This window comes from Ammospiza caudacuta, chromosome 13 (genome assembly GCF_027887145.1).
Source record: "Ammospiza caudacuta isolate bAmmCau1 chromosome 13, bAmmCau1.pri, whole genome shotgun sequence".
NCBI classification, from domain to species: Eukaryota; Metazoa; Chordata; class Aves; order Passeriformes; family Passerellidae; genus Ammospiza; species Ammospiza caudacuta.
The window spans coordinates 16,760,431-16,784,765 of NC_080605.1; the positions used below are offsets into that span (position 1 = coordinate 16,760,431).

At 44.5% G+C, this 24,335-nt stretch overlaps 1 protein-coding gene across 2 annotated transcripts in view; it reads right to left on the reverse strand.

Annotated features, from left to right (window-relative positions):
* Window positions 1–3,062, reverse strand: part of MAF (MAF bZIP transcription factor) — a 184,754-nt gene extending 181,692 nt beyond the window's left edge. For both annotated transcript variants that reach the window (XM_058813286.1, XM_058813285.1), the window contains exon 1: window positions 1,449–3,062. In XM_058813286.1, coding sequence (XP_058669269.1) covers window positions 1,449–2,536 — 1,088 coding nt within the window. In that variant the 5' untranslated portion in view covers window positions 2,537–3,062. The remainder of the gene's footprint in view (window positions 1–1,448) is intronic.
* Window positions 3,063–24,335: the final 21,273 nt, after the last annotated feature.

Below are 24,335 nucleotides of genomic sequence, written 5' to 3' on the forward strand. Positions count from 1 at the left end.
CGAATTTATCTATAACATTCCTTTATCTGTAGCATACATTTTAACTGGGCTAACAGATGACAGAAACTAGAATTAAATTATATACTAGGAACCCAGAGCATTCCACATTTGACAATGACCAAATGCAAAATGAAAAAAAAAAATGGGGCAGATCACTTAAAATTAATTTTAGACTGTTTTTAGGCAACAGCATGGTTTCAATGTCCCCCCAAGTGGGATGTGAATTTTGTTTTTGAACATCTTTCCAAAGTTCTTTCTGTGTTTTTGTTTTTTATTATTTTTTTTAATTTTTTTTGCCACATTAAGTTACCAAAATCCATTCTGGCAGGTTTTTTGAGAGGGAATGCTTCAGTGCATTTAAAAGGAAGTCTGAAGTTTTGAGTAACTCAAAGCAGTTTTAGAGCAGATGCAAACTTTAATGGGAGGAAGAGGAGGAGGAAGATCAAAGGTTGCACTTTTTTGCTTTCAACCCAAAAAAGTGATGAGGCAATAAAACAAAAGGATGAATGCCATGCCATAATAGTCTCCAAAAGTCCATTTCCAAGCAAAAGAAAAAAAAATAATTATACCGTACATGACCAGCATGCAGGGTTTTTTATTAATATAATGTCTCTTTTTCATAGTCTTTTGAAACAGTTATAGTTCATTGTTGCTAAGACAAAATAGCAAGCGTAATGCATGAGATGAGTATGGGATTCTAATGGCAGACTAAAGTCTCACGTTTGGCAGATTAAGGCCAAAACTCACATGAACACACCGAAGGTTGATGCAGGCTTGATTTTGGCAGGTTGATCTAGGCATATCTCTAGTTTTGCACAACAACGCTAAAAACTGATGGAACTCAGCAAGCTGGAGTCTAAAATTTTCACTTTTTTTTTTTTTGTATTTTTTTGTTTTGTATAGTTTTTATATTTTTTTAATTTTATTTTTCTTTTTGCAAAGCTCAAATCTCATATGAAGAACTCAGGATGGCAAAAAAAAACAACTCTGACTTTTTGGACACAGCAAGCTCAAAAGAAAAAAACCTCATGAACTTAAAAATATATATATATAATGTGGATGGCAGGTTTCAAAGAAGAGCAAGCTTCATATGAAGAACTGAGTTGGTGGCGAGTTGGATCTTTCAAATTAATAAAAAAAACACAACAGCAAGCCCCCACAAAAAAAATAAAAATAATAATAATAATAATAATAAACAGAAAGGAAACTCATGTAGAACTTTAGGTTGGCCAACACGGAGCCAGCCCACCTTAAAAAGAAAACAAAAACAAAAACAAAAACCAACCCAAAAAACAACTTTGTTTTAAAATTGTTTTGAGTTTTTTTTTTTTTCTTTTTTAAAAAAAGGTAATAGAAGGTGGCAAGCGGGGTTGTGGCTCTAGCAAAGCCCCCAACAACAACTCACACGGAGAACTTTTAGTTAAGGTGGCAAGGCTGTGGGAACTCACATGAAAAACTCTGGAGAGGAAGGGTTGTCGCTGCTGGATCCGTTTTCTCTGAAGCCATTGCTGACCAGCTTCTCGTACTTTTCCTTGTAGGCGTCCCTCTCCCGGACCAGCCTGGAGATCTCCTGCTTTAGGTGCTCCACTTGCTGCAGCAGCTGGTTCTTCTCCGACTCCAGGACGTGCCGCTGCTGGACCCTCTTGAAGCGGCAGGACTGGGCATAGCCCCTGTTTTTGAGGGTCCTCCTCTTCTGCTTCAGCCGGATCACCTCTTCCTTGCTGACGCCCCGCAGCTGCCGGTTCAGCTCCCGCACCGACATGGTCACCAGCTGCTCGTCGGAGAAGCGGTCGTCGAAGTGGAGGCCGCCGCCGCCGCCGCCGCCGCCGCCGTGGTGCGGGTGGTGCAGCCCCCCGGCGCCGCCGCCGCCGCCGCCGCCGCCGCCGGAGCCGGAGCCGGCGGCCGAGGAGGCGGAGGAGGGCGGCGCGCTGCCCGGCGCCGCGGCGTGGGGGTGCCCGCCGCCGCCGCCGCCGCCGCCGCCGCCGCCGTGGTGCGGGTGGTGGTGGTGGTGGTGGTAGTGGGGCGCGCCGCCCTGCGCCGCCGCCGCGGCGATCACCGCCGACACCACGGCGGCCGCCGAGCCCATCTCCTCGGCCGGCACGGAGCCGCCGGCGGCCGCGGCCAGCTGCTGCCCTCTAGCATAGCCATCGAAGGCGCCGGGCAGCGGGTGGTGGCTGCTGTTGATCAGCGCCTCCACCGCGTCCTCGGGGCTGAAGCCCAGCGCCTCCGGGTTGAGCTGCTGCGGGTACCCCGTCATCCAGTAGTAGTCTTCCAGGTGGGTCTTCTGGTCGGAGCCGGAGCCGGGGCTGGGCGCCGAGAAGCTGGGGGACGGGGGCACGGAGCTGCAGGGCGTGCTCATCGGGGTGGAGGAGAGCGATCCCCCGGCGATCAGGCGGCCGCACTGGCTGATAATGCGATCGGTCTCCACCGGCTCCTTTTTCACTTCAAACTTCATCAGATCGAAGTCATTAACATATTCCATGGCCAGGGGACTGGTGGGCAGGTCGGAGCTGCTCATCGCCAGCTCTGATGCCATCCTTTTGCTGCCGAGAGTCCTCCAGAAAGGGTGCGCTCCGGGAGCGAGGGGGCTGCTCTGAGTCGCCACCGGGTGAGCCAGCTTGATTTTTGGCGAGCTCCGCTCCGCTCTCCTGCTCTGCCTCCGATCCGGTGCGCCCCGGCGGCTCCTCTCCCGCTCCGCGTTATCCCTCGCAGAGGCTCCGCTGATGCATCAGAGCGCGGGGCTCTCGCTATTCGCCTTTTGCATAGAGGGTTTTTTTTTTTTCCTCCTCTCTCCCTCCCTTCTCTCTCTCTCCTCTCGCTCTTTCGCAGCTCGCGAGCCGCAGCTGGAAGTGTTAGCTGGTGTTGTTGCGAGTAAATTTGTTGTTGTTGTTGTTTTGTTTTGTTATTTTTAACACTTCATGGTGCTTTTCCTCTGGGCTCTCTCCTGCAAAGTGCAGAGCGGGGAGAGAGGTTCATCGGGGGAGGGAGGAGGGAAAGAGAGCGAAGGCAAAAAAATTAAAAAAAAAAAAAAATCAAAGTCTGTATCGCAACCAAAATAATAATAATACTAATAAGAGTTTAAAAAAAAAAAAAGGAGAGAGAGAGAAAAAAACAACTCGGCCTCAAAGCTACAGCAAGAAGATGAAAAATATTTAAAGGTTTGATCCGGCAGGAGAGTTTAAAGCATTGCGGAGTTTTATAGCGCCCGTGACGTCAGGCGGGACACGGGCTCGGGGCCGGGCCAATGGGCGCGCGCCGCCCGGCCTCATTAGCATAAGAGTCTAGCGACAGGGAAACTTTGCGGGCTGTCAGTCAGGGCTCAGCTGACTGTCAGCGCCCGCTTAACCCCCTCCTGGCCGCCGGCACCGCGCCCGGGCTCGGCTCGGCTCGGCTCGGCTCGGCTCGGCCGCCGCCGGCCCGCTCCGCACCGTGCGCGCCCGCGGCCAGCGCCCTGCCCCGGGGCGGAGTGCCCGGCGCTGCCCCTGAGCCCGGCCCGGCACCCGAGGGCGCGGGGGAGCTGCGGGCGGCCGGGAGCAGGGAGGGGGAGCGCCGGACGCGGTACTCGGGGAGAGCCGGCAGCGCCCGGCAGGGAGCGGGCAGCGCGGGGCTCCGCCGTGCCCGGCGCGGTACCTGCGGACGGGCGGGCGGCCCTTCCCCCGTGCCGGCCGCGGGTCATCGCTCCGCACCCCCGCGGCGCCCCGGTCACTTATTGATTATTTTGTTTCGGGGACGGGGCATCGATCCCTCCATCCCCCACGCCCGCCCGGAGGTGTGAGAGCCCCGCAAGTTTGCAAACCCCGCGCCCCCGTCCCGCCGCACCCGGCGCGCGGGCCAGGACTAATTAATTTAATACATTTAGAACTAATTGTATTTACTTTCGCCTCCCCCCCAGCCCCCCTTCCCTTCCCGTGCGGGAGGGGGCTGGGGCCGGTCCGGGGGCCGAGGAGCGGCGGCGGCTGGAGCGGAGCGGCGGAGCGGCTCGGTTCGAACCTCGACAGCGCCATCTCTCGTCCGCAGGTCAGTGCCGAGCTCCGGGACGGGACGGGACGGGACACGGGACAGGACAGGACAGGACGGGCCCCCCCCTTCGTGTCCCGCCCGCCCTCGCAGCCGCCGCTGTCCCGCCCGGCTCCGGCTGCACCCGCCGCGTCCCGTCTCGGGCTGGGGAGATCCGCAGCCTCCGGGGCTGCCAGGCTCGATTTTCCGACCGGGCTTTATGGGAATATCGATAGAATTAAAGTTACTTGTAATTCCGTGATAAATGAGATGTCTCTAGTAAGTAAGATTAAGTGCGGTGCTATAAAGTTGTTTATCTGAAAAGTAATTCTCAGAAACCTGACTTCTGACACTTGGTCATATATTAAACCTGCTTCTTGAACATTGTACTTCAAATCCTCCCTTCTCCCCTAGCCCGGTCCCTTCCCCCCCGGAGTTTGCTATTTATAACCCCGCTCAGGGTATCACTCTGTAGGTGCAGGCAGGGCTCTGGGTGATTTTTCACCGACTGTGAAAGTCATCATTTGCAATAGCCAAAGAATCTCTGCTTAGGAAATAGCACTTGGCGAGTGGATTTACGAATGGATAACATCTTCTGACTATGCCATTATCAGTGTGAATGCCAGTACTAACATCTGAAAGTCATACAGCATGTACTGTTCCTGGCAGTTGAAAGGGGTAGGGCATACTGAAAATTTAGGGAGATAACTAGATCTAGAAATTATCATAGTGGCAATTCTGTAAAGATAGAAAATGCTACCAACATTTCTAACAAAATCAAAATACAGTTGTGCACCGTCCCGCAGCACACCCACACACACAGAGCCGTGCACATCTGCAGCTGGATCTTAGAGATGTTGATCCATGACAAAGTTAATGCAAGTTCACTGCTCAGGCTGACTTTCCTATTTCTTCGCTTTGTTGGAATCAACAAAACTTCAGGCTCACAGCATAAATCCCCCCAGGACAGGCCAATTCCCTGTATTTTTTTTTTTTTTTCCTGAGCAAGATGAATGTAGAACTATATGCCTCTTAACATGCTTACCTGTGAGAGACATAAAGTGTGTGCTAATATTTTTAAATGAAAAGGTGATTGCATTTCAGAATGTACAGTTGTAGTATTTCCCTAGGCCGTGTAGTAGATGGCTATAGAAATGTGGCTCCAGCCCATAAAACAGTTTGTTTGGATGTGAAAATTCAAAGTGCTACATTTGCAAACGAGTAAATTTCCTGAGTAAACTCTGAACTCTAGACAAAGAGTATGAAATTGTGTGAGCTAATGGGGACCGTCTCTTAATTGATACCAATGTAAGCAAGTACTGCAAATTAATTGAAGCTCTGACCTACCAGAGCAGCGAGTAAAATTATTAGTTGGGCAATATTGTTCTTGTGTGATTGTTACACAGAACTGCTGCACCAAAATGTCTCTACTGTTCAGTGCAGCAGAGAAAAAAGATTATTAGCAATTTTTGGATAACCTTCAGAAGCAACATTCTCCTCCCTACAGTATATAATTCTCGATTTAGTAGTATTTTTCTTTATTATTTGGCTATTCACAATGGGTGTCTAAACATTTACAGTCCTCTATTAAGAGTGTTTCTTCCATAACAATCACACACTTTCATTTCAATTAGAGCTATTCAGTCTCCAGTTTTTCCACAATTATCGCAGGCCAATTCCCTGAGACTTCTCCCTTTTCCCAGCACTGTTTGTAACAATCCTGCCCCGAGCCAGGCAGAGGGAAAACTCCCCTGTCCCTCTCCCGGCTTCTTGCTCCGGTTTGTTTTCAAGCATCTCCGTTCGACGACGCACCCGTGGAGCCCTGCTCGCTCCCAGTGTGCTGCTGACCCGCTTCATGAGCCTCCAAACTGATGTATATTTATTTATTGTGGGAGAATTTTCTGACAGGACATGCAGGGGGATGTGAAACATTAACTGCAGAGCCTCTGGGGTCGGCCTGCGTGGAGCAGCCAGCAGCAGAGGCAGAGCTCGCAGCGCTGGAGCGCGCGTGCCTGTCCCACACGCCACATCCAGCAGGAGCAAACGTGCAGCTTTCCTGTTATATGGACTCACAGAGTCGTTTGTTATAACTTGAACACGTATCAAGACCAACACGTTAAGTACAGTTGCTGCTCCTTTTGTTTATCTAGTGTCTTATTTTATGGTGTGGAACTAAACAGTGTCCGCTGAATTTAACTATGAAAGCGGCCAAACTGATTTCAGAAAGACTTCTGCAGGGTAACAGAGTGATAAGGCATAAACTACTCCTAGGTGCAGAGCTAGATAAATCCTTTTAACAGTCTTCAGATCAGTTAACAGGGTAAGTAAATCACATATCACTGTTAGCAGATTTATGGGAGAGAATTAATAGAATCAGACGAGATAATCTGGTAGGGATAAAATTGCTGAGGAAACAGTCCTGCCTTATATTGGAGGGTATGAAACAACAGTCTGATTACTGGGAGTCGTTATGGATTGCTGAATTATGAGCTAAATCATCATAAGAGTAATTCAGTATTTATTAATTCTTTTCTCTTTAAACAACTCACAGATGCAAATAAAAGCCTCTCTCTCTTTGAAGACACATTATTTATATATTTTTATTGGATGTAATTTACTGTTTGCATTACCTGTATTTACTTCATAATTGAACATTTTGCATTCAAATTTATGTAATGCATTATGCTTGAGAATATATTTCTCCCTTATTAGCATAAATAGTCACTTACCTCATGAATTACTAACAAAGTTTATCTGAAAATATAAGTATATTTTTTATTAAGTGGAACACAAACATATGTACAATAAATTCTGATTTGCCAGTAGTTGTTACGGAAACACAGAACAACCCTTTATCAGAGAAGAGGGGAAAGAAGGAGCAGCGAAGAAGCAGAACCAATTACTGTGTGTGTATATGTGACAATAATTTCTTCTGTCGATGTTTTGTTTATTTTTAATAAAGGATGAATGACTCAAAGGTTTGCTTTAGAAGGAGCAGATGAAAAAGTACCACCTAGATGAATTTCTTCTCTCTCTTTCCCCCAAAATTTTCTGGTGGACTGGGCTCCCTGGTGCTGTGTCACTGCAGCCTTTGCTCCGGCCGAGCTCCTGCTGACCCGCTGCACGCCAGGAATGGATGCTGCTCTACACTCACCTTCTCATACATTTCCCTTTTTTCCCCTAATCCTGTTTTTATGCTTGGGTTTATGTCCCAATAATCAATATAATTTAGGCCCATTCTGCTGTATCAACACAACCTTGCTTATTCAGAGAAAACCCCAACCCTATTGACTTCAAAAACGGTGGGATTGAATCCTTGATCCCATTGAAACCAATGACAAAACTTGTATTGATTTCAGTGGAAGCAGGATCAGGTCCTTGATGTTAGCAATTTGTTTATGTCAGAGGGCTGATCCTACAAGAAATGAAAGACAGCAGCAGATCTGCTGGCAGGAAATCAGATCTGCTCCCCAAAATCCAAAGGCAGAGCTGTGGTGGAGATCCTTTATGCTGAGGTTTTAGCACAGGGATGCAGCGTGGTGGGATGCCTGTGTAATTTTGTCTGGACGAGAAAGCTGGTCCTCCTGGGAGCATTCAAATGAGCACATCTATAAATGTAGCACGGCAAAATGAGCTACTTTTGCCACTCTCACTTTTCCCAAGCCCGGCACAATCCATTTCTGTGACGACGGTTTTCTGCCCCGTACGCATCCAATACTGCTCTTTTATTTTAAGGCTGAGAAAATCTTCCCTTTAAACTCATGCTGAGCATCAAATTGGACTCCATTTGCAGCTGAACATCTTGGCTGTCTCTTCCTTTCTTCCATCAGCTCCAGTATATTTTATGTAGAATTCTCCCTCTTAATAAAACTTGCTTCTCCTCTCTTCACTTTCCAGTTTTGTATTAGTGTTACCGAATCCACCAGACTTGCTACATTTCAAAGCTGCAGAAGGTGAGAAAATAAAAACATTTATTTCCCTATACAGTCTCCTATTTGGCCATTCTGCCCAGATCATGAATACACAACCTCTATTCAGTTGTCTGTAAAGTTTCTGGGGCTAAATTAGAAAAAAAGTAGCTTGAAAAGACAGGCTTAAACAGACATTTTGGTTGCTTTTGTGTCACATCCAAGAGGGCTTGTGTTTTAGCTCTAGGAATTGTGAGGTTTTAGCAGCTGCTTCTATTTTATTCCCCTGGAAGTGCCTGACAGTCACTATATGGAAAATGCAGCATCGGTGCTACACTTGAGTGTGTGAGTTTGCTCTGTCTACTCTGAGTCCAAATGAAGTGATGAGTTTTTAGCAATCAGGATATTTTCATTGCTCATTTATACTGTTCATAAAATGCTAGAAATATTGCAAATAAGATTGTATCATGTCGAGGCAATTTCTCTCTCTGAAGGGAAGACAGCACAGAAGTGTGACTGAAAAGCTGCAAGTGACTCTCAGACGTGGCTAAAGGTTGGCATCACCACATTTGCACTGTGCTTGTTCCCTGATGCATGTCCTACTTTACTAATTTTCATGAACAGCTTTTGCCTAAATGTAAAAATCAATGAAGACATTTTGATGCTAGAAAAAAAATCTATTCATTTAAAAGAAATAAAGACTTAAGATGCAATAAAGATTTTTATACAGCTTTATGGTGGAATTTGTCATTTATAACCTGGGTGATCATGTTCAGCTATACAGTGTGGTGTTTTCTCTGAAATTAGCTGAAGTGGGTAAATGGAGACTGGTAAAAATTCTTGCACAAATAAAACTGAAAACTCTAGAGAAATAGAAAACTAGCATTAGTTAAGAGGAGGGAATAAAATTATTACATTAATGTTATGTGTCTGAGCTATCCTGGTAATGTCCTGCAATATGCACTCTGCATTTGTATCTATTTTAGCTCAGAAAAATTATTGCTGCTTTTTTCCCTTCTGCTCTGCATTAAGTTGTTTCAACTGTTTAATGGTTGCAGTGGCAGCATGAAAAAATAAGTGAATTTTATATGCTATCTCTTTCCTGGAGTCAGCCGTCAGTAAACGGTGAGGAGGGCACGATTCTGACATGAAGTTTTGATGTGCAACTGTGAAGGTTGAGATGGTCTTTATTAAAAGTTGTGAACTTCAGTAAATTTTGAACAAAACCGTGATTTAATGCCTCGAAGTGCGAGATGGCACAAACTCATTAATTTTTGGTGATAAACTGTGCTGCATGCGACGGGCTGAGCGCCATGCTCTGGACTTACTCCCTGTAAACAGTAAAACACGATAACTGCTCAAAGTAACTGATGGGGTCTTTAGCAACACAAGGTTCTTGGCTTGCATGACCTAAAAAGGTTCATTATAACAGAGAGGGCTGGCGTCGAGCCCCGCGGCTCTGGCAGCTCCGAGCGGGGAGGGTCAGGGATGGATGGGGAGAGCGGAGCCAATTCCAAGCGGCAGCTCCGGCCCGCCGTGCGCGGGGATGGAGCCGCTGGAAACGGCCCCGGCAGGGGCACGGCCACGGGGACCGGCCGGGAAACCTCGCACGGCAGCAATAGGAAGAGACACTTCGACAGGGATGGAGGGCTGAGGGCTGCGATGCGGATGGGGAGGGAGCTCCGAGCCTGCACCCCCGCCTGTCTGTCTGTCTGTCTGTCCATCTGTGGGGCAGGCACAGCGCTTGCCCGCACGGCAAAGATGCCCCAGACATGAGGAAAGCTGTCGGATGGAAGGTGGTTATGAGAACAGAGAGTTATAAATCCAAACCCCAGATGAGCAGTATGCATGTAAGAGCACCTAAGGATCTTACATTACCTCCAAGCCTTAATTATCTGACTGAATCTGGCCTAACCTGCTTATCTTCTGAGCATTACTCACGGGGCTCTGGCAGGAGGAGGTGTCGGTGAATACAGGACAGCTCTGGAGCCAACACTTTTTCCAGTTGAACTGGCAGGAACTGAGGTTTAATCATGGGGAGGGGGAGAAGCGGGGGGGTTTCCTCCTTCCCAGTCTGTCTCTCCTTAGTGGATCCAGCTGACTCCAGCTCCTGCCCTCTCCAGCCAAGGTGAGCCAGCTCGCCTCCCAGCCATTCCCCTCCCATTCCCCAAATTCAACAGCCCCATTCCACCTTTGGTTGAGGACGCCAGGCAGGAGCTTGGCTGCTGGAGCTGTCTTGACTATGGAGATATAGCAGCATCTGTCAGAAAATCTATGTGAAAACAGTCCCCGTGCCAGCAAATGGAAACTGTAGCTTTCTAATCAGCTACATTTGATTTGGTTTGATATATTTAACTTCTTTTTTTTTTTTTCTCCCACGATTGGCAAATGTGTTATTCTTTCACAGAAATGAAAACAACCTGCAATTTACTGGATTGCTTTACAGAGTCTTGGTGCAAAGAACTGTATGTCATTAAGACATCTGATATCTTTCAGTGCCATTAATTGTCTTCAAGCGAGGGATGGAAAGTCTCATACCCCATTTTTTCCCCTCCTACACCATCAGAATTGGTCCACTGTTACAGGAGTGATGGTTCAGATTTGTCTCCATCCGGAGTCTGGGTCATTCGGAAACTCTAATCCTTAACTAAAAGGAAATGATAAAAATACCCATGAAATTAATTTTCACACCTGCAGTTGGAATTAATAATGGCAACCAGAGTGGCATCCTATTTCAGCTCCCTTGAGGTGACTAACAGTCTTGGTCATTAATACGATCCCAACCACCAGAGGAATTCACTGTCTGAGGGATCTACCATGAAAAACGAATGATCCCCAGAGCTATGCCTGCACAATGGAAACTGGCTTTAGTCATGTATTAGTCATTTTATCACAAGATTGTATTTTTGCACTGGGAAGTTTGCACTCTGTTATTAAAAGACAACAGAACAGAACAACAGCATTTGACTTGGTAATTTGCACACAGGGTTTGATTATGTTTGAGCTTCCTCACTTTAGAAGGATGTGTGTAAATGACTAAGAGCAATAAAAGAAGTCTTCTAAGTGTGAGGCTTTCTAATGCAAAGTTCATATGCATTTATTACTGTCTGTGCTTAGCATCCATCCTGCATATATCTATGCTTGTACTTCATCTTGATACGGGAGTGGTCTATTGCTAAAATGCTGCTTCAATTTTCCCCTGATTCTGCTTTTCTCCCTTAATTGCAAGGGATGAAATGTGTCAAGTGTCTGCTTCACTCGGCTGGGAATCACGGCACTGCCTCTGCAATTTCCCAGCCTTCAAAGATGACATGCAGCTAGCAAACTATAAAGCTAAGCGACTGCTCGGTGGCTCTGAGCTGCCTTCAAAAGGCATTTGCTTCTAGCACTGGAGCAGCATTAGGACTTCAAGCAGGGCGCAGAATAGGTGTGCACTCGAATCCTTTAGCAGAACCATCTTTCAGAAGGACTTTCTCTAATTATGTTTGTTTAATCCTGCCCTAATGGCCACACGTGATGTGCTCCGAATATCTGAAATGTTTCAGCTTTATTCTTCTCTGCTGCGAGGACCAGCTTGGCTTGTGAAAAGCAAAAAAACTATTCCCTGTGCCCCAGGAACCATCTGCTCAGGGTGTGAGCACATTTCTACAACTACCTGTATTCGTAACACAAAGAAGGTGGTCTCTCGCCTCTCCTAAATGTAAAGTCTGATATGTTTTTTTTCAGGCAATACACACCTATCCCACATCCCTGCATACATTGTTCTGGGAGACAGTAATAACCTCATGGTGCTGCTGAAGAGTTCTTCCTATGCCTGAAGTTGTTTAGTTGCATATTTACTATGTCATACAAAGGGGCTTAAAGTTCTTTAACAGTGGTGCAGCACAAGAATTCGAGGGAGAGTTGGAGATACAGGCTTGTCTCACTGTAATTTGTACAGACATTTCAGCCACAGCTTTTTCCTCTCCATTTAGAGCAGTTACTAGGATCAGTTACTGTGAATGTAGCTTGTGTTATTCCCTGTGGAGCAGGAGACAGGTAGGGCAGTTTCTCTCTTTATTCTTTATGTCCTCTCTACAGATTTACACCTTTTATAGCTGTTAAGGTAACTACCAAACTACTTAGAGACTGGCCTCTTGCAGTGGCAGGCTAGCACTTTCTGGTGTTAGTTTAGCCCCAGCAGGTTTAGATTCCATCCCCTGCAGTCTCTTCTAACAGGGATTCATTTTTTTATCTGCCTGAAATTCAAGGTTCAGCCTCAAGATGATTCCAGCAGCACCTGGCAACATCCTTTTGTGAGATGTCATCCAAAATCAAGACCTAGGAGCCACTAATAAACAGGTGATATACTATAACGTTTCTGTAGTTTTCCAGATCACTCAAAGAGCCTGCCATTAACAAATCTAGCCTTTCAAATTTAAAGGAAAGAGATCCATTGTGCCACATTATTCTGCAAGTAGAGCTGGGAATGAAAATCTAGCTGCAGCTGGGTGGACGCCATCTCAGAAGAATCAGGATACCCACACCTTTGTGTCACCAAAATTAAACAGGTCAGTACAGAAAAGGGCACTTCACTCCACAAAGGTCATGTAGTGCCTTGTATTGCACGGGTCAAGCTACCACATGTGAACCCTGATGCCTGCTCACCCTGCTTCTACATGAAAATCTGCACCACCATGTCAACACACTCCAGCAGTTGCCAGCTGCACAGATTAATTTTTAACCTCCTTTTCGTTTTCCAGGGCTAAGGCAGATGAGCAAACACTTCACGCCAAGCCTCAGCTGGGCAAGCTGTTGTCAGCTCAGGGGAGGTGACTGATCCCAAGTGTCTGTCCTTTCCTTCCCAGACCCCTCTTTTTGATTTTTCTGTTTTCATAGAAGTTTCATTCTGCCTGCTGGCCAGACACCAGCAAGAATTCCTCTGATGCCTGTTCACAGCAAAGGTGCTGCAAAGCTGCAGTTATCTGAGCAGAGGAGGGCTGCTACGGGATTTCCTCATGGAAAAAATAAAAAAAGTTCAGTTTTAAGCTTCTGGTGGCTTTTCTGAAAGATAACTAAACTTTGCATACATCACTATCTGGAACTTGATCTTGGGGTCAGAAGTACAAGCATGCAAACTCTGCCTAAGCAAGGATGAAGTGTAAACCCCCTCGTTGTCTTCCTTATCATCTGCTTTAACAATACCCAGGTTTGGAGAGGGCCATCCTCCTTTATTTTGGGCTGGTATGGCAGCTGCCAGGGGTAGAAACTGGGCTTCCTTATCTTCACAATTTGAAGCATAAAAATGGGGTTAAATATCCTGGATATTAGTCCAGGCAGGGCACCTGAAAGCCATGAGCCCCAACATTGTGCCCAGGCTGAAAGTCTGATGAATAGAATGTAGTAGAAAACCCTCTTTCATTACTTAGCAGGTAACTCTTTATTGATGCTACATAAGAATTTTGCCTCATCTGAGGCTGGATAAAAACAGAGGAAGTTTTCCAACGTTTGGCCCTTCATTTGGGAATTTCAGCTAATAACACTCTGTCCTTCCTCTGTTTCACAAGTCCCCTAACTAATATACTGGGATGTGTGAAAATATTGCTATGACTCATAGCTTCACAGCCCAAATCCAAACTTCTTTAGAGGCTTTGAGTGGTTGGGGCAAGGGCAAAATTACAGAAATGAAGATGAGATATGTGAGGCTTGCTCTGAGGAGGGAACACCCCTAGCATCTTCAGCATCACCAGTCAGGTAATAGTAAACAGACAAGAAAATTGCTTAGTACATCAGACTTTCTGGTTAGAAGCAGTTTTCATCACCATGTGTCCAAATTAGTAAAACATGAAAAAAATATATCCTGGAAATTGGAAGCTATTGGTCTCACCAGAAAACCCAGCAGAAAGCTCAGGGATGGGGCATCAGATAGGAGAGCAGAAAAAATCTGAGAGGAAATGAGCAGTGCCTGGTACTTAGTTATACCTCATTTCAGGTGTTTTTTCCCCATAGTTCATATTGACAATTAACTATTTATTTCAGGAAAACACAAGAGCTGGTAAGGAGGAAAAAGTTGTCATCTGATTCCCTTTGGCTGTCAACTCTACCTGTAGCACGTGCTACAGAGGTTTAATGAAATTTTCATCTGGACAGAACACAGACTGTCCCAAGTACAGCACTCACGAGTGTCCAGTCATGTGCAATTCAAGGACTTTGTGGTAAACACCACCTCTGTAATGCACAACAATTAAAGTCATTCTCACCACAGCTGAGCCTGGCTCATTTGTGAACAGGGTGCAGTGAATCAAGCCTGTGAGGATCTGACTGTTTTAGGAATAAACCTTTCAAAGAAGGGAAGACATTGATAAAAAATTGAGGTGCCACAGAAAAGGCCAGATGTTCAACTTTTAGGCCTTTAAAGGGCATGCAAATTTTTTCTCTTGGCTGAATGTGCATATTACCCATTGATGTGATCACTTATGCATCCAGCTCATCATCTGAATAGGCAAATATCATATCTTCTGCAGCAACCATACTCAGAATTTAATGCAAAATTCATTCTTTTTGAAAATCAGTCCCCTAGAACACAATGGTAAATCATGCACGATGAAGTGATATGAAGAGAAATGCTGCACCCTTCTTCTGAGGTCTTTATTTCTTTTCTCTAGAAAAAACTGTCTCCACCTTGATGCTGAAAGCCACAATTATTATTTCTTCGTAGTCACACTGTGTCGCTGCTCAATGGCTCACATCATTGATTGGGCTCCATTATGCTAAATTCTAGAATGCCCAAAGAGCTAAATATAAAGCAGGAGACAACAGATACAAAAATAGATGTGGACCACAAGATAACCATGAGCCACAGATACCATGAGCCTGCAGCAGATTTGTCTTCTGAGGTGCAGTGAAGCAAAGCTGGGGTGACTCAGGACGTGACAAAAGAGCACAAAAGACGAAGGGTTAGTGGTGCTTCTCGCATCACTGAATTACCACACTGAAAGGATTATCCTGCATCATGATAGATGACAGGACAGCTTTCATGCAACCCATGACTGAATGATGCCCAAAAATGAGGGTTCTGATCCCACATGATGAACTCACTTGTCTTCTTTTTTTTTTTTAATTTTTTCTTTTTCTTTTTTTTTCTTAACAAAGGTAAGATTAATCTCCCAGGAACAGCCAGTTCTCAGCTCTGCCATGGTGTTTTGCTTTGACTTTTGTTTCCTGGCAGCTCCAATGGTTATGGGGTTCCTTGCTCATTTCCTTTCCAACCATATGATGTTTATAGTTGCCATGTTTGAACAAATGGAGCAAATTGAATTGCAGATTAATACGTGTAATATAATAATATACATGAAATGTACTCTACATTTGTATATCAGCTCGTTAGCAGCAGTACTGACCTCAACAAGAATTTCTTAGAATCCCATCTCCAGGCACCAGAATCCCTGAGACTCTTTGGTATGGAAAGATGCTTTCCATTCATATTATGACCCACTGTATTTAGCTGTTCTCTCATACACAATGACAGATGCATGTAAGAAAAGATACGTAGGAAAGCAAACCTGCCGTGATTATCTTCCTCCAAAACAAATGCTTGCTCAGGAAGACAAAACACTCTTCCCCTTGCTAGGAAAACCTAAGCTATGTTATTACACAAACAACATGCCCGTAGTTTTGGTGCCATAAAGCATAAATCACAATTTGCCCTCTGCAAAAAGCCTCTCTGCCCTGAGCTGCTGTGGCACGGCGCCCGAGGTGCACCTTCCTGGCAGGAGATGGGCAGAGCTGCAGGATGTGGGGAGGAGGAGAAGCCACGGCTGCCCCTGCCACCACTCATCATCCCTGCAAGGGCCCAGCTGGCAGCAAACTGGGACCTGATCTCAGTGTGGGGCTGCTTTCAGGTGATGTCAACGCAATGCTCGCTTTTCTGCTTTTTAAAGGGTTGGAGGAATTCTGGAGCTGTGTCAGGACTGTGATCCCCTGTGCAGGAGGGAAAAGGATTTTTAATGAAAACAAGCTTTGGTTGTGAATATTTTAATACTGTGCCAAAGTGGTAACAGGATGATAAAGTTTTGATAGGCCTGGTATTGGCTTTTATTTTTTTAAGGGGGAACTCCTCTCTTGCTAACAGAAAAAGCATTTTTAATGCCAACATCAATATAAAGTGCTGCTGGGACTTTTATATCTTTTCAATATCAGGCCTATGTTCAAGGAGAAAAAATAAATGCAGTGTTCACAACCATTTGACATTATAGCTGAATAGCTTTCAAAAAGCTCTTACCATGTTTTTATGCACAAAGTATGATTTGAAGGTTGAGGATGGAAAATGAGGGAACTGGAGGGGAGTATTTTTGTTAATTTATAGATGCTAGCTGAAATGTTTAAGACCAATCTTGCCAGGGTCACAAAACGGTGTGGAGATTGGTTTATTTTGCAAATAGCAAAAATTCTTCTTCTTTCCATCTTTTTTTTTTTTTTCTTTTTTTTCTGGCAGCATCAATAAATTTGTTTGATGCACTTTAAATGTTTAATTAAAACATTATGTTAGCACATTTACTGTAAGTGATAAAAACACTTTGGAGGTGGTCTTAAAGCAATTGGTGGCTCTGAAATTGCTAGACATGCACTAGTAAATCAGATACAAAGTCCGTAAATTGGAACGATTCTCTTTCAGGCCTGTGCCATTTCACAGATATTAAAGCTGCTTAATTTAATTCCTCAGTAATGTGGAATGTGTACAGCAGCTGATGTCACTTCTTCAGACTGATTGTTTAAGGTCATATAAACTCAGGCCTACAGAGCACAGAATAGAAATTCCCTCTTATATTAATACTGTTTATAATTCAGTTCCCCTTCAATCCCTTAATCAGAAAAGAAATGTTTATTGTGTGATATTGCTATAAAATAAGTAGGAATTGTAATGAGTACTTGAAAAAGTAGAAAAATATTCACTAAATCACAGCTACGGGTACCAAATGTCTCTTCTTTTTAAGCAGGCTTGTTCAACTTGAAAGGAAATCTTATTTTTAATGCAAAGCAGTCACTTTTATATATGGAATTCAAGTCTATTTTGTAAAGTAAAAAGTACAAAGGAGAAGCAAAGGCTACTGTAAACTATTCCTTGCAAATGACTTTGTTCCCCAGCAAGTAGCACTGCCCCATATTTACTTGATGAAATCTATAACCAGCTGAAGTCAATGGGTGTTTAGCTGCTTCCTCCCATTAGAAGGGCTCATGCTTTTAGGAATTGCATAGGTAGCATCTTTAACAATATGCAAGGGATAGCATCTGCAGCTCCACTGCTGTTTTAATACCTGCATTCAAAACACAATAGTAATAAAAGCTTCAGAACAAATTATTACGATTGGCTTCTTTGCCTATGTTGGAAATCTTTACTGAATCAAATTAATACAGAATATAAATATCACAATTAGATTTCACCAAGATGAGCAAAGAATGAATCTTCCTTCTTCAGCTAAGAAAGTAGATTTTCTTGAGAAATCTCTGAGTCAGCATTTCTTGCAAGATGAACCTTTTTCCCCTTCCCCCACCAATGTCAGTAGCTGAGAAGTCAATGATTTCCAAGGATGTCACGGATAACTTGCAATAGGAAAGGTAAAAGTTCACTCATTTTGATGTGTACATAACCTATTTCAGTCATCTTTAACAATATGTAACATGAAATTCTTAGCATGGAAAACCTGACTAGATGTCATGTCCCCTGCTCATAAAAACAAAGCTGTGTGACAAGTTTATCCCAGGATGCAGGAGAAAAATTAGCTCCATTAGAAGCTTGGCTCTGGAGCAGCAGGAGCTCTCCACGAATTGCTCTGCTGCAGGAACCACTGGCTAGATGGTTTCTTGACATGAGGGTTTCTTTCCAGGGCTGTGGATATTTTATTTTTTTATTCTCTGCAGTGTCTGGTACCACTGAGCCCTGACTCATGGGCTGAGATCAATGCCATGCCAGGGATAAAGCAGCAGAGTTCAACACGCGCTGCTGCCGGTGATGTCAGAGGAGTGTGCTGGTGAAAATGATACTGTCGTCTTCAGTGTGTTTTTAATTCATATTTGCTCTCTTCCCTGATGAAACCACGTTCTTACCACCAACCAGCATGAGGTAGAATGGATTTTTATCTCTCATGCATCAACCGAGTTATCAGCACGTTCTAATTACAGTGTGTTGTGAGAAGCAGCAAGAGCACAGCTGGATGTTCCGACTCCAGATCTGAGGTGTCTGCAAGGCAGACATTTAAGAAAATAACTAAATACTGAGGCTCATTAAACCATGTAATATTCAAAACAGGGTTGAATTTGTCTCATGAACTCTGTCCTATGTGGTCAAATTCCAACTGTATGTCTGCCTGCCCTACTATTAATCACTTTTTGGATCAAGAGACAAAATCACCTCTCCAACATTCTTAAGCAAATGTGTGTTTTTTCCATAAACAAACAAAGAAATCAAAACTATTTATCTTAACTTGTTGGTTTGTCCAAGTTATCTCATCCCAGATATAATGACTATCCCAAATATTAACAGGAAGAATTCTTTGTAACAGCTGCACCTATTTTAAAGCTGTTATTTTCTTCAGTCTTATACTGTGCTGATTGCAGTCTTTAATGGTTAAAAAGCGTAGCGAAGGAGTAAAACCTGAGCAATCTCACTCATCTTCACCTGACCTATTTCAGATTCTCATAACTGTCAAAAGAAACAGAGAAACCAACTGTTGCCACACATAGTGAGGCCTTCACTGATAAACTCTGACAGAGCCCTGTCAAGCTTCAAAGTAATTTTCAGCAGAAATTAATACTCTGTATTAGAGTCAATTTCAGAAGAAATTAAGTAAGTGCACTGGAGTAATTTATGCCACCATTTCCAAAAGGAATAATAGCTGATTCTGAATTTGTAATACAGAGTATTCATAACTGAAAATTAAATCCCAGATTGTGGCAGTTCAAATTTGGTCATTGTGCTTCATATAAAGAAAAAAGGAAAATATCAGCAAGTATCAGTCCAGCCAGAGTTTCAAAGCACCTGTATTGGAAAAATATCATGAGGTGTGCCCACAAGTCATGAACATCATTCCTAGGTACTGTGAATTTTGATAATGTGTAGGCATTATATAAATGCATATACATTATGTACCATTTATATTTGTCATAGGTTAAAATGCTTTACTTAAGCATCAATATTTGTATCTAACTGACCATAGCTGTCCTTAAGGTAAGCTTAAGGCCCTTGGGATTTATTTCCTTTTTTTTTTTTTTTTTCTAGAAAACTACATTTTTAAACAGTTTTGATATTTCAGTATATAGCTTGTGACAGGGCTATTTCACCATTCCCTAACGTGGGCTGCGGTGTCATCACATAGTCCCTAACACTGTGTCAGTGTGAGTCTATGGAGAAGGCATCAAGATGTCAACATTTTCTGAAAGGCAAAAGAGTGTCAGTGCAAGTTTGCAGAGACAGGGTGGTGTGAGAAGAGGAGCAGAAACGACACAAAATACACAAGGCCAAATTAGTGTCTGTGGCTGTACCACACTGCTGGACACAGATATGCTCATCCCAGGAGCCTTTGAAGAAGCATGTGCAATACTCAAGAGGAAGCAACCAGGTAGTTGGGATATTTTCAAGAATTAGGGAATATTTAAATAAAATTTTTAAATACCTGACCTGTAACAGAAAGTCTCGCCGTAGTAAGAGCAGGTGATTGGAGAGTGGCACAGTGTTAAAGAAGAGGAGAGATGAACAATTCTGGTGGAACAATTCAGTAGGTTTCCTTCCTGCCTTTTCCTAGTCAGTGGAGGGTGCAGCATTCTCCTGGAGGGTCTGCACAGCCTGTGGACAGATCAGACCGGGCAGGAGTCCCCTCCTGGAACCAAGGGACCACAGCATCAGTGCACACAGACAGTGCTCCTGGTGCCTGGTGGTACCCATTCATTTCACCATTTGAGATCACTAGAGGCAGATTGAAAGCTTCATTCATGTTTCAGCAACTGGCCAAAGCCCTCAGGGATGCACAGCCCCACCAGTCTCTGCAAGTGTTCATCTTTCCTCACCCCAACCACGTTTCATGAAATATCCAACCCTGCACCTCCCCTTCCCACGTGCTGCCGCCTCCTCTCCCAGCTGTGCCGAGCTCTGTCCAGTGCTGTGAGCAGGGAGGTTTCCCATAGCCCTGTTCCCTGCACGCTCTTGGAAAGGACACCCCACCACTTCAGGAGTGCAGCCCTGCAGTGTTCAGTTACGTTATTTTAGCCCAGACATCTGGAATGTATCATATAGAGGCCAGATTTGAGGAGTATCTTCATGTTTTGCTGCATGCAGGAAGGAGGAGGGCAGGGGGCTCGCATTAGTGCAGCGCAGATGAGCTCTAATTACTTTTTGTTTAATTAGTGGGCGATGTAAAGGTGCATGTTAACACATGGTCACCAAAGCCCTTTCTGACCCTCAGCAAGGAAATCCCTCCATTAACATTTGTTGCATCAGAGCAAAACTGAGACACAGGGATACAGATACCTGCTTGCTGTGACCTGAATGGGACCAGGTTTCCATAGCTACTTCCATATTTTAGGAATGGATGCTTCTTTCCTTCAAGAGTCTTGAAGGTCAATTGTCTAAAGTGATTGAGGCAACAAAACTCCTTAGGTTCAGAAAACCTTAGTCAAGAGCAGGAATTCGAAGCACCCAGGTGCTACACTCTGACTGGTCTGTGAAATATGTGTCAAAATCAGGTGCTCTCTGCCCTCTCCCCAGCTGACAAATGGGACTCTGGAGGTCCAACCACACCACTGAGCGCTGTGAAAATAAGAATCAAAAACAAAAAAACAGCTCTTACTACATTCATTTATCAGCGTGAAATGGAAAACAACCCAGAGTTCAGCGCAGCCAAGCAGATGAAAGATGCAGTTGTCCTGACCTTGGGTGGTGGGTTTTTTCCACCCTTCTGCTGAGCTTTCTTGGGGAGGGATTTTCGTCATTACCACAGGCAAGGTCTCCTGGGCACGGAGCTGCTGCCGAGAGCAGCGAAGCCAAACCCACCACTGGTGCAGCTCCACCAAAGCTCCCAGCCTCACAGAAGGGACTAATTTGGCCTTGTGTATTTTGAATAAATTGTTAACTCTTCTCGGCATGAAGAAGTGATTATTGAAAAGTTTGCCTCCACATACAAATGCAAATGACAGTCGAAGAACACGTGAATGTTAATCTTCCAAACCAAGTACGTAGACAAATGCTAGTCATTAGAAACATTTCCGTGCATTTATATTAGGCTGTCCTCTAAAAGACTTTTCAGACAAATATGTCATCAAGATATTCAAAACCATGTAATCTTATCCAAAGTTTCATCTATCAACAGTACAGTTTTCATCTCTCGCAGCTGTGTGTCAGAATGTGCAGGCAGATTAGCCAGCTGATAGCGAGGGGGGAAGGGAAAGAGGGGCTCTGTCATCATCAAGAAATTCTGCTGGGGAGAAATACTCTTGCTGTTGATTTTTTAAAAATCTCCCCAAGAACCCTTTCTGTGCAGGGATGCAGAGGATATGTGCAAAGACTTAAATTTTCTGGCGGGAGTTGGTGCCCTCCCCCTGCTTCCCCTTCCCTGCAGAGAGTAAGTTCTTATAACAAAAAAACATCCTGAGCACAATTGTGTGTCTGGTATCTGTGGCAAAGAGTCCCCCTCCACAGCAGATTAATCCACCAGATTTCTCATGCCTTCATAGGCCCACAGAGAACCTGATAAAACCCAAATCCAGATGGTTTTGAGTTCCAGCTGCACCCCTCACCTTCCTCAAAGGGCAAATCCCCACACAGGTCCCTTCTCCTTCCAGAGCCAGAGGGATCACTTGGGGGAAAAGGAAAAAAAAAAGTTTACAATAACACTTTTCAGCAAATTCTGTAATTCTGTTGTTTCAAGGAGAGAGATGAATGATGACATATATGGGCTTCTGATAAAGATGCAAAGAGATAGGGCTAAAACACACAGTAAAATGCTGTGAAATGATTCCCCAATATGAGATTCAATATGCTGCCACTGTTGTCTATGAGACAATGTCTTTGAATCCATGCATATGAATTAATGCATAATCTTTGAGTGTATTCATTTTTAAATACATTCTTTCAAGTGGATTTTAGCATTACTGAGTAGCTCTAGCTTGACAGCACTTGAAGAAAATGTTTTCAAATTTGGCGAAAGGGGAAAAATTTTAAAAACTGCAGAAGAGCAGTGAGGACTTAACATTGCCTAAAATAGGTTCATTATTTCCTGAGTATCTTTAAAACCTCATCTCAAAGTGAAGCCCTAAATCTCCATGTTTAAAGACACAAATTTAGTGACTTGATTTTCAGAGATACCCTTTGTGCAGACCATATTTAGCATGTCTGAACATCACCTGTCCCAACAAAACCATCTTCAGGTTTTGGGGTTACATTTTCCTTTTTTGCTTTTGGCATAAACGTTCAGGGACAGACAGAAACAAGGACCTAGCCATTTTCCAGGGACTTTGATTTCAGCTTAAGGGCATATTTCAGCAGAAAGAAATCTGTTTTGGTGGAGAATCCTACAACATGAACCCCTTCCAGCACTGAGGACTGAAGCCAGCTGATGTCAGTGGAGTCAGCAGACCATCTGCAGGGTTGGGGTGCAAGTCACCAAAGCCATAACTGAGGGAGCTGAGCACTACAGGAGGCAGAACCCCAAATCTTGCTCAGATTCCCCACAGCTTGTCTGGTTCCTTAACTTCAACACAAAATCCATCTTTCCAATGGGAGCATAATGCTTACCCGATTCCCCTAATTGTTCCTCCGCTTTGGAAATGTGCTTTGGAGGCACTGGAGTGAAAAAAAAAGTTGGACCACAGAGAAAGAGCCTTTTGAGGGCCCAGATGGAGGTGTCCTGTGAGGGAGAAAGAAGAAGTTAGTTGTCCACTAAAACACAGCCCTTAAATGCAAAACAAAATTTAACGTCTCTGGGAAAAGAGCCCCAGTATGGAATTTCTTAAGGCTTCATTTGAAAAACTCTAATTTTAAACTCAAATGCATTTTGAAAACACTTCTATTGCCAGTTCCTTGTTTGTAAAACTACCATGGCCTCCTCTGAAGAGAAATGCAAAGGAAAAAAGGAGTGGGGTGGGAAGGGGAAGACACATTATGTGATGAAACACGACGTTGCTCCCAGCCTGGGGCTCGCTGCCCAGGCACACATTCCTGCCTGCCAGCCAAGGTCCACTGGGTCAAAACTCGGCTGCAGAGACTGCCCTGAGCTAGTGTTTACCTAGAGGAGCCATTGCAGCCACTCAGGAAATAATCCACATTTCCAAATGAGCCTGCGTGCCCAAATATTTATTTGCTAGTTAGGTGGTAATGGCTCTAGAGTGGTTGTCACAGTCTTTTGGGGACAGTGTGCAACTTGACAGCTACACAGGGTTTGTGTACCAGGTGAGGCATTAATCTGGTTAGCTGGAGTGCTATGGTCTGTCCACAAATCATTAATGCTGGCTGCAGTGCTGAACACTGTTAACACATGTACTTCAGGGCTGGTTGCTCAGCCCAATTCCACAGAACAGATTTTAGCCCAGTAAGGTCTGCAGACCTTTCCCAGCCCCATTTTTATTGCCAGACCAGCAGAAAGCAGTGCAATGCATGGGACCATGGGAGGAGGCTCTGGAGTTAAGGCTTCAGCAGGGAAAGGCGGAGGAAGGAGAGCGAGAATCTGCCAAAACAAGCACGGGTGGTGTGGCTTCAGAAGACAGGGGCATTGAGCAGCAGGGAGCAGAGCTTGCTGGAGTGGTTTTTAAGGATGGCTTAGGAAACAGGCTTTGATTTTAGCAGCAGGTTCTACCAACAGAGACCAAACTGCCCTCAGCACAGCTCTGTCCTTTTTCTTCGCCTACACACCACCACAAGCCACAAAGCACTCACCAAGACTGTATAACAAACTGAACTTCAAAAGACTAAAAGCCACAAGAAACACAATGTCCCACAAGAAGGGAGCAGGAGCACAAAGAGAGATAGTAGTAGTGATTTCCCCAGATTCCTTTCTGTGAAAAGAGAGAACTGGGCAGCCAGGAGGTTTCTGATACATTTCCACATCTTCTTTCAGTTCCCAGGGCTGCTCCAGCTCCCCTTAAGGGTTCCCAGCTTCCACCAGGGGATACAGAAATACAGCGAGGACTCCAAGTAATCATGCAGAAAATTTTTGCTTCTAGTGAGCACTGGGAACTTCTTTCTAACCTCACCAGAGCTGTCTTAATGCAGGGGCAAATAAACAATGAATGTCAGGAGTTCTGCTCTCCCCATGGCCATGGCTGTGTTCAGCTCTGAGGGATGACAGCAGAATCTCTGAGGACCCATTCTAAGGCTGGTGTTCCCTCTCTCAGTCTTGTTATCTGTCTCTTTTTTCAGAATGACTGGAGTCAAGGATGTGGTCTTGACTTTGCCTTCACTGATGGCAG